Below are 16366 nucleotides of genomic sequence, written 5' to 3' on the forward strand. Positions count from 1 at the left end.
CAACACTTATTTGTGTTCAAAAGGAGCGGGAAGAAGCCAAAGCTTATTAAATCCCTTCTCCCTATGTTAATTTACTATATTCAGTTATATAACAATAATATTTATATATATGCATGTATAACACATAGTAATGTAGTTTATAAACTCATTATTAACACACATAACTTGTTATTAACTTACAAACACATAAGTAAACATACACCCATGTAGTCATAATGAGACAACAATGAACAAACAAACAACAATAACACACAAAAAAGAAAAAATAGTAACACATTTAAAAAATAAAACGTCAACAATAACCACCTACTGTCATTTTACACACCCGTTTTCATCCCTGTATCGTGTGAAGACATGCTTTTTATATTTGATTTTGAAGTGTTTCATGTTTGAAGATTGTTTTATTTCTTCACACATCCCATTCCATATTTTTACTCCGCTGAATGAAATGCAAAACATTTTCCTATTTGTATGTATTTTGATGACTTTAAATTTATTTGACCCCCTCAATTGATATTTGATATTTAAATATATACATGGTAAATGGAGTGCACTTATATAGCGCTTTTATCCAAAGCGCTTTACACTACACACTACGCTCATTCACCCGTTCACACACACATTCATACTGGTGTAAGAGGCTACCAGGGCACACTGGTGCCACCTGCCACCATTGGGAATTCATTCACACACCGATGAACGCAGCATCGGGAGCAATTTGGGGTTAAATATCTTGCTCAAGGATACTTGGTAGCACTTTACAATAACCATCATTTATAGATGGTAAATAGACCATTTATAAATGGTAAACAGATGGTTTATTAATGTTTAATAATCATTTATAAACCGTATATAGGCCATTTAGAATGGTGAATAGAAAATGTAATAATGTTGAACTATAATTTATAAATGCCAAATAGATTACCATAAAAAAAACATAATTATTAGTTTATTAATAGCTTTACACTCATTATAACATTTTAACACCATATTAAGTATGTAAATTATTTCAAAATTATTCTTATACCTTTAAGAAATTGCTTGAAAACTTTTAAAGATTAAATATGCATAGAATTTTGTAAATGGTTAATAATAATTGGTTTATAAACCATCTATAAACCATCACTTAGATGGTTATTGTAAAGTGTTACCGGATATTTGAGCCTACATGGAGGCTGCCATGGTCGGGGATCGAACCGCCAACCTTCCGATCCGTAGATGACCACTCTACCAACAGAGCCACAGCCATATATGTATGTATGTATATATGTGGGTCATTGACAAATAAGGATTGGCAAGATGTCAAATGGTGTGACCAAAAAAAAATACATATTAAATACCTCATCAACCTACATTGTATTTTATATTATTTTTATATATTAGTGGGCTTATACATATAATCACTTCATTTAAAAAAAAAAATCAAATGTTTTCTTTTTTTTTCTCATTTCTACATTTACATATTTTCGTCAATATTGAGCAGAACATATTCTAAATACAACCAATTTTCTAAAGTTTTGACAAATGTAAAATTTGTTATATACCACAGTGTTGCGATGTAAACGTGGATTGTATTTTTTTTTCTCATTTTAGTTCACATTTATTTTCTTGTATATAATCAGATTTTTATGGGAAGAAAATTACTGGTTACACCAACTGACACTGGGTTAGATCACGTCATTGACCCATGTATGTGTGTATATATGTATGTATGTATATATGTATATGTATGTAGTGTTGAAAATAATAGCAGTCCAATGTGACCAGACTAATCCAGGTTTTTAGTATTATATTATATTATTGTATTATATATATTATAGTATTTTTTTTATTGCTACAAGGTTTTCTCAGAAAACCAACAAGACCCAGCATTGGTGATATGCAGCTCTTAAGGCTGTGCAGTTGGGCAATTAGTTGAAAGGGGTGTGTTCAAAAAGATAGCATTGTGGCATTCAATCAGTTAGGTCATCAATTTTGTGAAAAACAGGTGTGAATCTCTATTTAAGGATGAAGCCAGCTCTTTTTCCTCATGCTTTCAAAGAGAAATGCATGTTGAACTAGTGCTGGCTTCATCCTTAAATAGAGGCCATATATATACACTACCGGTCAAAAGTTTTAGAACACCCCAATTTTTCCAGTTTTTTATTGAAATTCAAGCAGTTCAAGTCAAATGAACAGCTTGAAAGGGTCCAAAGGTAAGTGGTGAACTGCCAGAGGTAAATAAAAAAAGGTAAGCTTAACCAAAACTGGAAAATAATGTACATTTCAGAATTATACAAGTAGGCCTTTTTCAGGGAACAAGAAATGGGTTAACAACTTAACTCTATGGAGTCTTGGGCTATTTTGTCCATTTTTGAATTCTTTTCATGTCTTTGTAAGTCATTTTGTGTCTTTTTTGGTAATGTTGTGTCTTTTTTTAGTCATTTTGTGTCTTTTGGTGTCTTTTTTTAGTCATTTTGTGTCTTTTTTTAGTCATTTTGTGTCTTTTTTTAGTCCTTTAGTCCAACATAAAATGTGATTTTGAATCTTTTTTTTTACTTTAAAAACACTATCATGCCTGATAAAGAATTTTAAATGTTGCAAATGTGCATTAATTTCAGAGTACACTGAGACATTAAACTGCATCATTTTCAATTAAATTCTGGAAAAGTTGGTGTGTTCTAAAACTTTTGACCAGTAGTGTGTATATATATATACAGTATCTCACAAAAGTGAGTACACCCCTCTCATTTCTGCAATGTTTTAATTATATCTTGTCATGGGACAACACTGAAGAAATGACACTTTGATACAATGTTAAGTAGTCACTGTAGAGCTTGGATAGCAAAGTAAATTTATTGTTACTTCAAAGTAACTCAAAATACAACAATGAATGTGTAAAATGCTGGCAACAAAAGTGAGTACACCCCAACTGTAAATGTCAAAATTGGACCCAAATGTCAATATTTTGTGTGGCCACCATTATTTTCCAGCACCGCCGTAACCCTTTTAGGCATGGAGTTCACCAGAGCTTCACAGGTCGCTGCTGGAATCCTCTTCCACTCTTCCATGATGACATCACGGAGCTGGTGGATGTTGGAGACCTTGCGCTCCTCCACCTGCCGTTTGAGGATGCCCCACAGATGTTCAATAGGGTTTAGGTCTGGGGACATGCTTGGCCAGTCCATCACCTTCACCCTCAGCTTCTTTAGGAAGGCAGTGGTCGTCTTGGAGGTGTGTTTGGGGTCGTTATCGTGTTGGAATACTGCTCCGCAGCCCAGTTTACGGAGGGAGGGGATCATGCTCTGCTTCAGTATTCCACAGTACATGTTGGCATTCATTGTTCCCTCAATGAACTGTAGCTCCCCAGTGCCAGCAGCACTCATACAGCCCCAGACCATGACGCTACCACCACCATGCTTGACTGTAGGCAAGACACACTTGTCTTTGTACTCTTCACCTGGTTGCCGCCACACACGCTGGACACCATCTGAACCAAATATGTTTATCTTGGTTTCATCAGACCACAGGACATGGTTCCAGTAACCCATATCCTTAGTCGGCTTGTCGTCAGCAAACCTTTTGCGAGCTTTCTTGTGCATCTTTTTTAGAAGAGGCTTTTTCCTGGGACGACAGCCATGCAGACCAATTGAATGCAGTGTGCGGCGTATGGTCTGAGCACTGACAGACTGACCCCCCACCCCTTCAACCTCTACAGCAATGCTGGCTGCACTCATACGCCTGTTCTCCAAAGCCAACCTCTGAATATAACGATGAGCGCGCGCACTCAACTTCTTTGGTCGACCATGGCGAGGCCTGTTTTGAATGGAACTTGTCCTCTTAAACCGTTGTATGGTCTTAGCCACTGTGCTACAGCTCAGTTTCAGGGTGTTGGCAATCTTCTTATAGCCTAGGCCATCTTTATGTAGAGCAATAATTCTTTTTTTTTAGATCCTCAGAGAGTTCTTTGCCATGAGGTGCCATGTTGAACTTCCTGTGACCAGTATGAGAGTGAAAATACCTAATTTAATACACCTGCTCCCCAATCACACCTGACACCTTGTTACACTAACTAGTCGCATTACACAGGGAGGAAAAATGCCTAATTGGTCCCAATTTTGGCTTAATTTTGAGATTTTCACTTGGGGTGTACTCACTTTTGTTGCCAGCATTTTACACATTCATTGTTGTATTTTGAGTTACTTTGAAGTAACAATAAATTTACTTTGCTATCCAAGCTCTACAGTGACTACTTAACATTGTATCAAAGTGTCATTTCTTCAGTGTTGTCCCATGACAAGATATAATTAAAACATTGCAGAAATGAGAGGGGTGTACTCACTTTTGTGAGATACTGTATATACATATATTATATAAGTCCCAGGAGAAAAGGATTAGTTATAAGAACCTGTCTTTTAGAGATGTAGTAATTAGTTGGTAAACAGACTAATTGGTCACTATTTTGATAATCAAATAATCATTTTGGTCATTTCTTTGAGCAAATTTCATACATCTTAAATAGAATTTTAAGCCCCTTGTAATAATATGAATAGTTTGGGGTTTTTGGATTGTTGGTGGGATAAAATACTGTTTTCTGTGTTTTATCCGTACAACAATTCATCAAGAAAATCATGAGAATATTAATGAATAAATAAAATAAACCATGATGCAATGTTTTGTCAAGTTGGGTTCTGGTTCCACTAGTATATAACTATTCTGTTAACCATAAATAAAAAGATGGAGAACTGACTGATGAGGTTTTTTTCCTAAAATTTCTGACCTTCAGAACAAAATAGACACTTTGAGCACTGAGATCATATACTCTTTATTATGCACGATTAAACTTAAGGCAGTAAAAAGCATTTAAAAAACAGGATCAGTGGAACAGGATAGAACGTAGACTGGAACAAAGTCAACATCAGACTCATTTTAAACCTCTCACTGACGAGGAAACAGTCTCCACTGCACCAGCGTGTTGAACTGGACCGTTTTACCTTAAAATCACATTTAATGCTTCATGTTTATACAATAATTTACTGTAGAAACCTGAACCTGCTGATAAAGGCTGCTGACAGGAAGTTGTTATCCAGAGAAACACACTGTTTTGATGGTCTGTTAGTTTAATTGGCTGTGTTTTAACCAATTAAATTAATATTGCGTACATTTTGAGTTGAACAGAAACGGCTATAATGAGGAAATGTCACAGCTTGACTGTTTTAAATTCTGTGGCATTCTAAAAACAGAATCAGACTAAATTCATGATCTACTTCTGTACTTCTGTTGTGCATGTTTCAAACTTTTCATGTTGGCTTCAAATTAGGGCTGCACGTTTATGGCCAAAAATGATAATCACGATTATTTTGATCATATTGTAATCACAATTATTAATCACGATCATTCCATCATGTTAGGGAAAACATCTGTATTTTATTGCACTACTTTTAAACAACCAATAGGAACAGTTTTAGTGTGTGTACAGAGTGTCTGGTGCTTGTTGTAAACAAACAGAGATCGCTAAGTGAACACCTCCTGCAGCAGCATACACACTGTACTGCTACAGAGCTAACTGTTAGCCTGTTAGCACATACACACTGTACTGCTACAGAGCTAACTGTTAGCCTGTTAGCAATTTGCAGACTGGACGCTAAGGGGTTAACATCCCCTCCGGCTCTGCAGCTGGGAGAGACTGCTGCAGGAGGACTGTGCTCTCACTCTTCTTAACGAGCCGCGGGGTCCTGAGGCTCGTTAAGAAGAGTGAGAACGAGTCTCCAAAAGTCTCCAATAACACCAGAAAAAGTCGCTGGATTTGTCGCCATTCGCTTTTTGGAAAAATAGTCGCTAAGGGGGCCTGAAAAGTCGCTAAATATAGCAACAAAGTTGCTAAGTTTGCAACACTGCTTCGCCAGCTTTTACAAATGGCGTGTTGTTGTGGCGTCCAGTACTCGTTATTTATTTAAGCAGCTACATGAAACATTAACTATGCGTCGCCCCCTGGTGGTTGGTGGACTACTGGTGTAGAAAGTGCTTGATTAGATATGCAGGAGAGCCGCATTTTAAAATGAAAATATGGCCGACGATCAGGTTTATTTAATCGTGGTGGCCAAAATCGTGATCATGATTAAAATTCGATTAATTGTGCAGCCCTACTTCAAATGTCTGTTTGCTATTTTTTGTGGTCAGTCAGCTTATTGTCTTTCTTTCCTAGAGCCTCATTTCTGTGAGCTGGAATCAGGATGTTGTTAGCCTAGCTTTGCATAAAGACTGGAAACAGAGGGAATCTGCTAGCATTGGACAGGGGCAGCAGCTAAACATATCTAAAAAAAAAATCATATCAGTGTCTGTGTACACTATATTTAAAATATTTTCACTGCTGACAGCCCTGTTTTAGTTATCTTTGCTCTCTTCAAAGCCATCAGATTCCTTTGACAATAACAGAAGTTTACATTGCAGGAGTTGTTCGTCTACCTCTGCCTCGATCATTTGTTTGTTTGTTTGTTTTATTGTGGGACTTTGGTCAATCCTAACTAATAATTTAATACGCCCAAGTCCCATAATAACACAAACAAACTAACAATCGAGGCAGCAATAGATCACAACTCCTGTGTTCTGGGAGGTTAAATTTACTGCTTTTGTCAATGAAGTCTAGCTGTCAAGAACACAGATAACAACTTCACTTCCTGCCACGTTAACTTGAAGATATTTTTATAACTTGTTTTATATTAATTTGTTCAGGAAATATTGGTCAAAACAGGTTAAATGCAATACAGGACATTAACGGATTAGAATTGTTAAATGGGTTTAAACTTTAAGCTTTTTGAAATGAGCTACTTTTTCACATTTCTGTTTCCAGTCACAGCCACATTTTGGAGAAGTCACTTCTCGTCACAGTGACACCGTCTTGCTTAGGGACTTAATGAGTTAAGGTGAAGCATAAAGCTGTATATGAGAGATTATAGAACATTTAAAGTGTTTGTTACACGGTTCTCATGTATTTACAGTGCCGGTTGGTCCAGTTGTTGTGGTGCGTTGCAGTGGAGACGTCTCTGCTGTAAACAGACCTGCTGTACTGCTGGAAACATCACAACATGAGAAAGAAACTCAAGTCAAGTCGTGTCAGATGTTCAGTTTGAGCGTAAAGGCGGCAGACGCCTCCAGTCAGAGTCACAGGAAGGAAGGAGGGGGGCTGGTGGGGGACTGATGATGCATTCAGGTGATACCCTAAATCAGCTGTTCTCAACCTTGGGGTCGGGACCCCAATTGGGGTCGCGAGATGATTTCTGGGGGTCGCCAAATCATTTTGGAAGTCAGCTCTGTCTCCACTGTGTTAAAGTGTTCATGTGTTATTGTGTTTTAGTTTTTTTTAGCAATTTAATGTCTTTTTTTGACATTTTGTGTCTTTTTTTAGTCATTTTGTGTCTTTTTTGGTCATTTTGTTTCTTTTTTGGGTCATTTTGTGCCTTTTTTTGATCATTTTGTGTCTTTTTAGGTAATTTTGTGTATTTTTTGATCATTTTGTGGTCAATTTCTGTCTTTTTGGGTCATTTTGTTTCCTTTTTTTGGACATTTTGTGTCTTTTTTTAGTCATTTTGTGTCTTTTTAGTCATTTTGTGTCTTTTTTTTTGGTAATTTTGTGTCTTTTTTTGGTCATTTTTGTCTTTTTTGATCATTTTGTGTCTTTTTTGGTCATTTTGTGTCTTTTTTGCTCATTTTTGTCTTTTTTTTTATCATTTTGTGGTCAATTTGTGTTTTTTTTTGGTCATTTTGTTTCTTTTTTGGGTGATCTTAAAGATTGTGTTCAGAAAGCGGTGGTCACGGACAACATGCATGTTAAATTGGGGGTCGCGACTCAAAAAGGTTGAGAACTACTGCCCTAAATAACTGCAGATGTGAAAGTCAGTTTTCTGAAAACTGAAAAAAAACGGAATAGATAATATGATTAATTTTTTTTTACTATTCTGAATGTGATCATTAAAAAAATTCACATGGATGCAAAACAAGAAATACTTATTTACATAAGTAGTAATATCACAGTGTACTGCTGTTACATGCAATGCATTCAAATTAAATGTTACTTAAATGTACAAAAGTTTTTGGTATCAAAAAGTACAAATTACTCTGAATAATATATATTATTGAGTTCTAATTATTTCTGGATTAATGTGTTCATCACTTCACTGTTGCAGCTAGTAAAGATGGAGCTAATTTAAATAATGAATCGTATTATATTTATTAAAACTTTAATATTAATTAAAATCCAATAGGTAAATTAACTAAATTTATCAGGAATCATTTTTCTTTCATTTGACATTTGAGTGGAGTAAATAAAACAAAACATCCATCTGAATGTAAAGTACTTAGGTTTGGTTTGTAAGTAATTTACCCAATTTAAATCTAAAACAAAAATCTGCTTGTTTTGAACCACAGCTGTTTATTTAGGACAGACATTAATTAAAAGTTAAAAAATGTTTTTGAGCTGTTTCCTATCAAGATATTAACATGAAATCTGATCAGTACTCAGTTGATCATTTGGTCCTGACATTCTCAGACACGTGTGGTAAATTTAAGAAGCAGCACATGAATGCACCATCATTAAACATTCATGGCTGTGTGGGGGTTGGGGGGTGTCCAGGTAAAGTAAGGGTGGATGATTGACAGGTGGTGGGCGTGGCAGTTGGTGATTGGCTGTGTTTCATGCATCTGTGGTGGTTCCTCTGTGGAGAGAGAAAGCCGGGAGAAGACTTTAAAGGACTTTAAAATCTTTAGTGAACATTGGTGGACTGCAGTGACCAACCTGGTCTCACAGGAATCCGTGAAATAGCCACGGATTTCGCTTAACTCAAAATCCGTGGAATAGCCACGGAATCGCTCAAATTTCCGTGAAACTGACACGGATTTCGCTACAATGCAAGTTAATGACAGTCATATCCCGTGGCTATTGGTTTGTTCCAAGTCACGTGACTTTCAAGGTCCCAGCAGTCAGAACAAAAAACATGGCGGACAGTTCTCTCATTTTTAGTGAAAAAATCAATATTTTGACTTAGTTTCTGCATAAAAATGGATTTTGATCACATTTCTAGCGAGAAATATATGTTTTATTTTCTAAATATTCACTCAGTGAATGTACATAATCACTTTGTATGTTGGAATAGCCACGGGATATGACTGTCATTAACTTGCATTGTAGCGAAATCCGTGTCAGTTTCACGGAAATTTGAGCGATTCCGTGGCTATTCCACGGATTTCTGTGAGACCATGTTCGCAATGACATACCTGTCCAGAGGAGGGCGCTGTAGAGAGGGAGTGGGCTGGCAGGGAGAGTTGGCTGAGCCTATCCTCGACTGTTTGGTAGACGACTCATCCCGATCCTGTCGATGGGAGGAGGATTGGCCCTCCGCCGTGGCAACTCCACAGACTTACTGCTAAAAACATTCACAGAAAGGATTACAGTCAAAGCATCTTATAATGATTTTTTTTAATGCCAATGATTTTCTATATCATACTTAACTATGCACTGCAAAAAAGCCAACTTGTATTTTTTGGCCTAAAACAGTGATTTAAGTTGGTAAAACTTGGAAATATAAATTATTGACATTTAGGGCAATAATGTAAGTTAGCACAACAAAGGAAGCCAGTTGTCTGCTCAAAAACAAGTTTATGAGTTGTTGTTACTTATATCTTTAAGTTGGGGTTCACAACAAGGGACAATTAGTTCTGCTAACTCTTATTTCTTTGTTGTGAAATGCGGGAAAGTGGTGAAATTCGGTCATTAGCGAAAGCTAACGGCTAACTGACGGTAGCGGCTAACTGACGGTAGCGGCTAACTGATGCTAGCGGCGCTGCTTGTTACAGCTACAAGAGTAGCCATTAGCGTATCAATGCGAACTCAAAGTTGTGGTCACAACATTAGCTGACATTTCATAGCGGCGTTACAATCGTGTTGAGTTGACAAAAATCTGAATTCAGAGTTGAGCAAACTCAAAAACAAAACTTAAAATATTAAGTTTAATTGTCCAACTTGAAATTTTATCAAAGTTTGTTGCCTTGAAATTTTGAGTTCACCCAACTTTTCTTTTTTTGCAGTGTGACTGACTTTTTTAATGACAGTTTTTATGGCATAATAGACTTTGTGTGTGTGTGTGTGTGTGTGTGTGTGTATATATATATATATATTAGGGCCGGGACTTTAACGCATTAATTAAGATTAATTAATTACACAAAAATTAACGCATTAAAAAAATTGACGCATTTTAATCACACTTATTTTTGCACCGCGGAACGTTTCTCACTGGATGAGTTTCAGGCGGACCGATTATACTGGAGCACCAACTAGCGTTGATGAGTTGAGACAACAACAAACCACAGTGAACATGAAGGAAGAAGCTGATGAGACCTTTGGTTGGCCCCGTGGATGATGGGACATTTAGTTACTAAAAACCAACGGATGGAAGCGTCGATAAGAGCATGGTTGTGTTGCTATGCAACAAGGAATTCACATATCACCATAGCAGCACATCCAGCCTCAAGTATCACCTCAATGCCAAACATATAGCAGCTAGCGTGGATGCTAGTAGGTAGCTGCGGTAGCTAGCTGCGGTAGCTAGCTGTTATGGCCTCTGAAGCAACTGAGAGATGTTTTCTAATAGTCAGGGTTTCCAATGTTCTGAATGTAGTATTGTGTTTTACTTAAAAACCAAAGTATTCTAGTTTACAGAAGGTCTACCTACCTATAGGCTAGCTGAATTTCTGAAATGTACTATATTTCTATGCTATTGCTACACTTAATGGCAAAAATTGCACTGGTCTGTTGGACTTCAACAAAAATAAACAATATTTTTGTTGCTTAAGCTTATGTATTCAGTCATTATTCAATGGTATACTAAAAATCCATATGAAAAAAATTACTTCCCACTGTTCTCAGGTCAAATATTTATATGCGATTAAAATTCGATTAATTTCGATTAATTAATTACAAAGCCTCTAATTAATTAGATTAATTTTTTTAATCGAGTCCCAGCCCTAATATATATATATATATATATATATATATATATATATATATATATATATATATTTATGGGGTTTTTTAAACCACTTTTGTCCTGCATTTGTTAACATAAAAGACACATGTTGTAGACCTACCTCTGCTTGCTTGTTCCCTGTTTGGTCTCCATGGAGCTGATTGACAGGCGGTCCAGTGGGGCATTGTTCCCGGGGAAACTCCTCTTCCTCTTTGGCTCCATGACATCATTTTCCATCCTCACTACGTCGTCCAATCGGAGCAGCTTTGCCATCAGCTCCTCCCCTGGCTTCACCTCTCCAGGATGAGTCTGAAGAGCTGCCCGAGCCCTCCAGGCGGGCCAGTCTACTCTCTGGAACACAAGGACAGGATGGGACAAGGATCATTGTTTTGGTAGTTGTAAAATCTCCGTTAGATTTTATTTTTATTTCGTTTTTAATTTCGGTTGTTGATGTCAGTTATAAGGGAAGCTTTCATTCATAGTTGTTGAAAAGTATAGGATGAAATAATGCATGACATCAAATATGATTTACAAAACCATTACACCACCATGAACCATTTGCTTTACTCACAGCAGAGCTTGGTAACTCGCACACGGGGGCGACGCCAAATCAAAAGTAAAAACTCTTGCAAATGTTTTTATGGGAGTTTAAATATGAAAAAACATAAATGTGTCATAATGTTATTTGAGGTGATTTTTCCTTTAACCACTCAGTTGAAAACCTACAGATACTGGTGTCATAGAGACAATCTAATAAATCCACTGGTACCAATCATGTGAGGATATCTTGTCAGGAAGGGGGCGAAACAGACTCAAACTAGTACAATATAAGGCCCCGTTCACACGAGGACGGTCCGAACAGAAGACGCAAAAGTGGCGTCGCGTCTTCACTTTTTATTCCTCATTTAGACGAGCGTTTTCAGGAGGAAATCTGCTGCATACGGTGACGAAAAAGTGTGTGAAATTGGATTGTATGCAGCCAGGCGGCATCACTTAAAGAGATAAGAGCATCTTTGGGCATGCAGAAGTTTTCACACCACACATTTTCATCAGCTACTCCTTCCACAAAGTTCTCCACCATCACTAGATCTCCCAGGTCTCGTTCACAGCCGTCTGGCTCGCCTCCGACCAATTGGTGCATCCAAAATGTGATGGAGGTAATTCCAGTGTGTTGTTTTATGCTGCAGTCTGCTGGGGAGGCAGCATCAGACACAGAGGTACAAGGCGGTTGGACAGACTGGTCTAAAGAGCTGGTTCTGTGGAAATGGTTCGATTATCGACTATCGATTGATACGTATTATAGCTTTATATTTCCCAAAATTACCATAAAAACCCTTATTATAGGACAACCAGAATTTAAGGGGGTAAAAATCCCCTTACTATAGTGTATCAAATTTTCAGTCTGTTGATATATATTGTAGCAGAATATTTCCAAAAATGACAGAAAAACACCATATTATATTGCCCTGAAATGCTTAAGTTTAAGTTTAGCTGATAAATACTTTTATAAAAGTTCAGGCTTGGAATGCACTACATGTAGTATAAGTACTTTTACTTCGGTAAACCATCTGAATACTTCTTCCACTGATGGATGTACACACAGTCGTCCTGCTTCTGGGTATTATTTTACTGATTATTTAGTATTTTAAATGGTTTGGTTACTTTGTTACTGTGAGTATGTCTCTTTTCCTACTTTAGATGTAATTTGATCATAATGTTTGTACTTTTACTCGAGTATGATTTGGAATGCATGATTTTTACTTGCAACAGAGTATTTTTTTACAGTAGTATTGCTACTTTCCTGAAGTCAAACATCTTAGTACTTCTTGTACCACTGTGTGAAACTAACACATATTTTATTTTCCATAAGGGAGTCTCCGTATAGAAAATATTGATCTCAGCAGAGAAAGGCCACCCTGCTCTGCGCCAGCTGTTTTCATACGACAGGACTCCATGTTGTGAATCATCTCTTACATCATGACCCTGACAGCGAGCAGTTTCTCACTTCCTGTCCGCCCGCTGTCTCTGATGAGTCACACGATCAGCTATAATCCAGACTAAACATAAAACACCTTCAGGTTTGTCTCCCTGCAGCCGCTCCAACCTCTGATGGTGTTACATCATCTGATATCAGCAGAGGGGCCCGCCGAGGGAGGGGCCGCTTGTTTTGGCCCTCGAGATGATTTCATAGGACACAATCTGATCTGCAGCTTCACCATCTGATCCATGAGTCTTTCTGCTGCAGTACAAGACTACTGCAAACACTTTTCTCTCACTCTCATGTGTGTACAGTGGTGGAAGAAGTACTAAGATCATTGACTGCAGTAAAACTAATAGCACCACAGTGTAAAAGTCCTGCGTTCAAAGTAGAAAAGTATTAGCATTTAAAATATATTCAACCCATAAGGTTGACGTGCTAAGGTGATCGTATTGTGTCACTTCCGGTGTTTATGTGTGTGCTCGTAGTGCTGTCTGTTTGCTGCTCCTGCTAAATACAGTTAACTCTGTTAAAGTTACACATTATAGCGGATACCTGTCCGCTTTATTTATACATACGCTAGTTTGACTTAAGCACTTGTATCTCTCTGCTCCTTGTAGCGACTTTATCGCTACATCTTATCTGTTTGTTACTCAGTTAACAAACAGATAAGATACCAGATAACAGATAACCCTAACCCTGTTATGCTGATGACATTCAGTTATATATATCAATCAAGCCAGGTGAAACTGATCAGCTAGCCAAACTTAATGCATGTCTTAAGGACATTAAAACCTGGATGGTCCACAACTTCCTAATGTTAAACTCAGACAAAACAGAAGTGATTGTCCTGGGACCCGAACACCTCCGAAACTCATTATCTAAAGACTTAATTAGCATCGATGGCATTACCCTGGCCTCCAATACCACTGTAAGGAATCTTGGAGTTATCTTTGATCAAGATCTGTCATTTAACTCCCATATAAAACAAACTTCAAGGACTGCATTTTTTCACCTATGTAATATTACAAAAATTAGACACATCCTGTCTCAAAAGGATGCATAAAAAGGGTGTCGAGCTGTGGTCCTGCTCGGCATCACACTGCTGGTCTCACCTGCTGCTGTCTCCTCCCAGAACTCCTGCTCTTCTCTGTCTCCCTCTCACTGTCTCTCTATCCTCCCTCCCTCTCCCCCTCCATCCTCTATCTACTCTATTCCACCCTCCTCTGTCTCTCCCTGAGGTTTCTTCTTCTATTTCCCCTGCTAGAAGGGTTTTTTGAGGAGTTCTTCCTGGCCGCTGTGAGGGTCTAAGGACAGAGGGTGTCGTACCATGTACAGTCTGTAAAGCCCTTTGAGGCAAATCCGTGATTTGTGATTTTGGGCTATATAAATAAAATGTATTTGATTTGATAAGAACCCATACCTATGTATCCTTGAAGGAAAATTATGGGGGGTATACCACAGACCAAGTGGACCACATAGAACACATTTCTGATGTTTTAAAAAAAAAAAATACTACCCCTAAATGTCATTTTTAGGTTAAAAGCTTGATGTGACGTATACGTCACAGCGATATTTTTGTTATTTGTTTTATGTTAATTTGTTCAGGATTTGTCATATTGACAAAACAGGTTAAATGCAATACAAGACATTAACGGGTTAGAATTGTTAAATGGGTTTTAACTTAGCCTAGTAACAAAAAATAAGCTTTTTGAAATTAGCTACTTTTTCACATGTCTGTTTCCAGTCACACCCACATTTTGGAGAAGTCACTTCTTGTCACAGTCACACGTGTGTCACCATGAGTTCGTATAGGTTAACTTATGAAAAATAAAAGTTGTCAGTGAAAGACGGAGCTTGGAGTAGAGCAGCTTTTGCTTCGCAATGAAAGTAGCCAGTTGAGGTGGTTGAGGCATTTGGTCTGGATGCCTTAATCCAGGAACACACGTCGGGGGCGTGTGGAGACAGTCGGACGACGTCGGGTACATGTCTGCGAAGCTTTGTTTTCCAAAACGTCCAAAACGTCTTCTCAAAACTAATAACAAGCTTAATGCTGTGTGCGCTTTGTTTTTAATCTCCATGGTTACTTCTATGGTTTCTCCGTTACATCGTTTCCTGTTTTCATGTTTTGGATTACAGTCACGAGACTAGCGCCATCCGTTGTCAGGGAGACTTACTGCATCTCGCGCAAGCGCAGAACGTACAGGCTGCTGTGTAGTCGGCAGTCGTCGTGACGATGTGTTTCATTGCTTTTTTTCACCCGACTGTGTCCGACGAGAGGCGACAGAATGGTCGGACAAGAGCTTGTGGCCTTCGGGTCCCATAGGGTCCCGTCTGGGCGGTGTGTGGGGGCCTTTAGGGGCATCCAACCTGGCAACCCCTTGTGGTCCCACAGGAAGTAACTAGTAACTAAAGCTGTCAGACGATGAAGCGCAATGAAAGTACAATATTTACCTGGAAGTACAAGTATAAAGCAATTGAAACAAAATGCAAATACTCTATATTCTTCTAACCTGCTGTTGGACGCTGCAGTGGAGCAGAGTGATGAACAGCAGGCAGGAAAACAGCAAACTGCCACAGAAGTGCATCTGCAACAACAACAACAGCAACAACAACAACATGTCAGTGTAGGTCATTCATGTATATATAATAGATTTTTTTTATATACAATCCCAGGTCGCTCTTGTAATTGAATGTGCTAGATTTTGAGATTAAAAACCATATGTGACACCCTGGACATCATTCATTTATTGGTATTATTATTGCATTGGTATTATTTATGTTATTAACAATCAATATTTTTGACAGAAATAGAGGGCCCAAAATCGTATTCTGCTTAGGGTCCCATGGAGGCTTGGGCCGGCTCTGCTCCAGCGCTGTATTGTATTTGTACTTTACTTGAGTATTGCCATTTTATTTAACTTCATTCTCCTGCACTACTTTTATTTGACAATTACAGGCCATTTTTAGATTCAGATTATTTCATATAAAATATAAATAAACAAATAAATAATGATGTATAAATGTAGACTAAACTACCCAGCAGTATAGAAACCCAGTATACCCAGTATAGAAAGTAATTCAAATTAGAAACTGTGAAAAACATGCATTATCGTCAGAATTTGAACTTTGGAAAGTTCCTTGAACGGATCATCAGTTATGAAAGTTTCCTTTAGAAAAAGTAAATAGTGATATATCGTGATATTTCTGTCAGAATCACTTTATTCTACATATGTCATGTAAAATGTGTCCAAAAGTAAAGTGTTTGCACTAACCAGATCCTGTTAAAAACATTAAATTCTGCTCCTCAGCAACACTGTGAAGACATGATTGATTCTGTTGACCAACAGTCACGTGAAAAATATTCACTATAAATCTGTTTACACAGATC

The 16366-nt window shown here is 37.7% G+C and overlaps 1 protein-coding gene across 1 annotated transcript; it reads right to left on the minus strand.

Annotated features, from left to right (window-relative positions):
• Window positions 1-9307: 9307 nt before the first annotated feature.
• ostn (osteocrin) lies at window positions 9308-15563 on the minus strand. The gene is made up of 3 exons (XM_059331084.1): window positions 15489-15563; window positions 11119-11348; window positions 9308-9395 (listed from the first exon to the last, which is right to left on the minus strand). The coding sequence occupies exons 1-3, from the start codon at window positions 15561-15563 to the stop codon at window positions 9308-9310; spliced, it is 393 nt and encodes a 130-aa protein (XP_059187067.1).
• Between the last annotated feature and the right edge of the window lie 803 nt (window positions 15564-16366).

Source organism: Centropristis striata, chromosome 4 (genome assembly GCF_030273125.1).
Source record: "Centropristis striata isolate RG_2023a ecotype Rhode Island chromosome 4, C.striata_1.0, whole genome shotgun sequence".
Lineage (NCBI taxonomy): Eukaryota > Metazoa > Chordata > Actinopteri > Perciformes > Serranidae > Centropristis > Centropristis striata.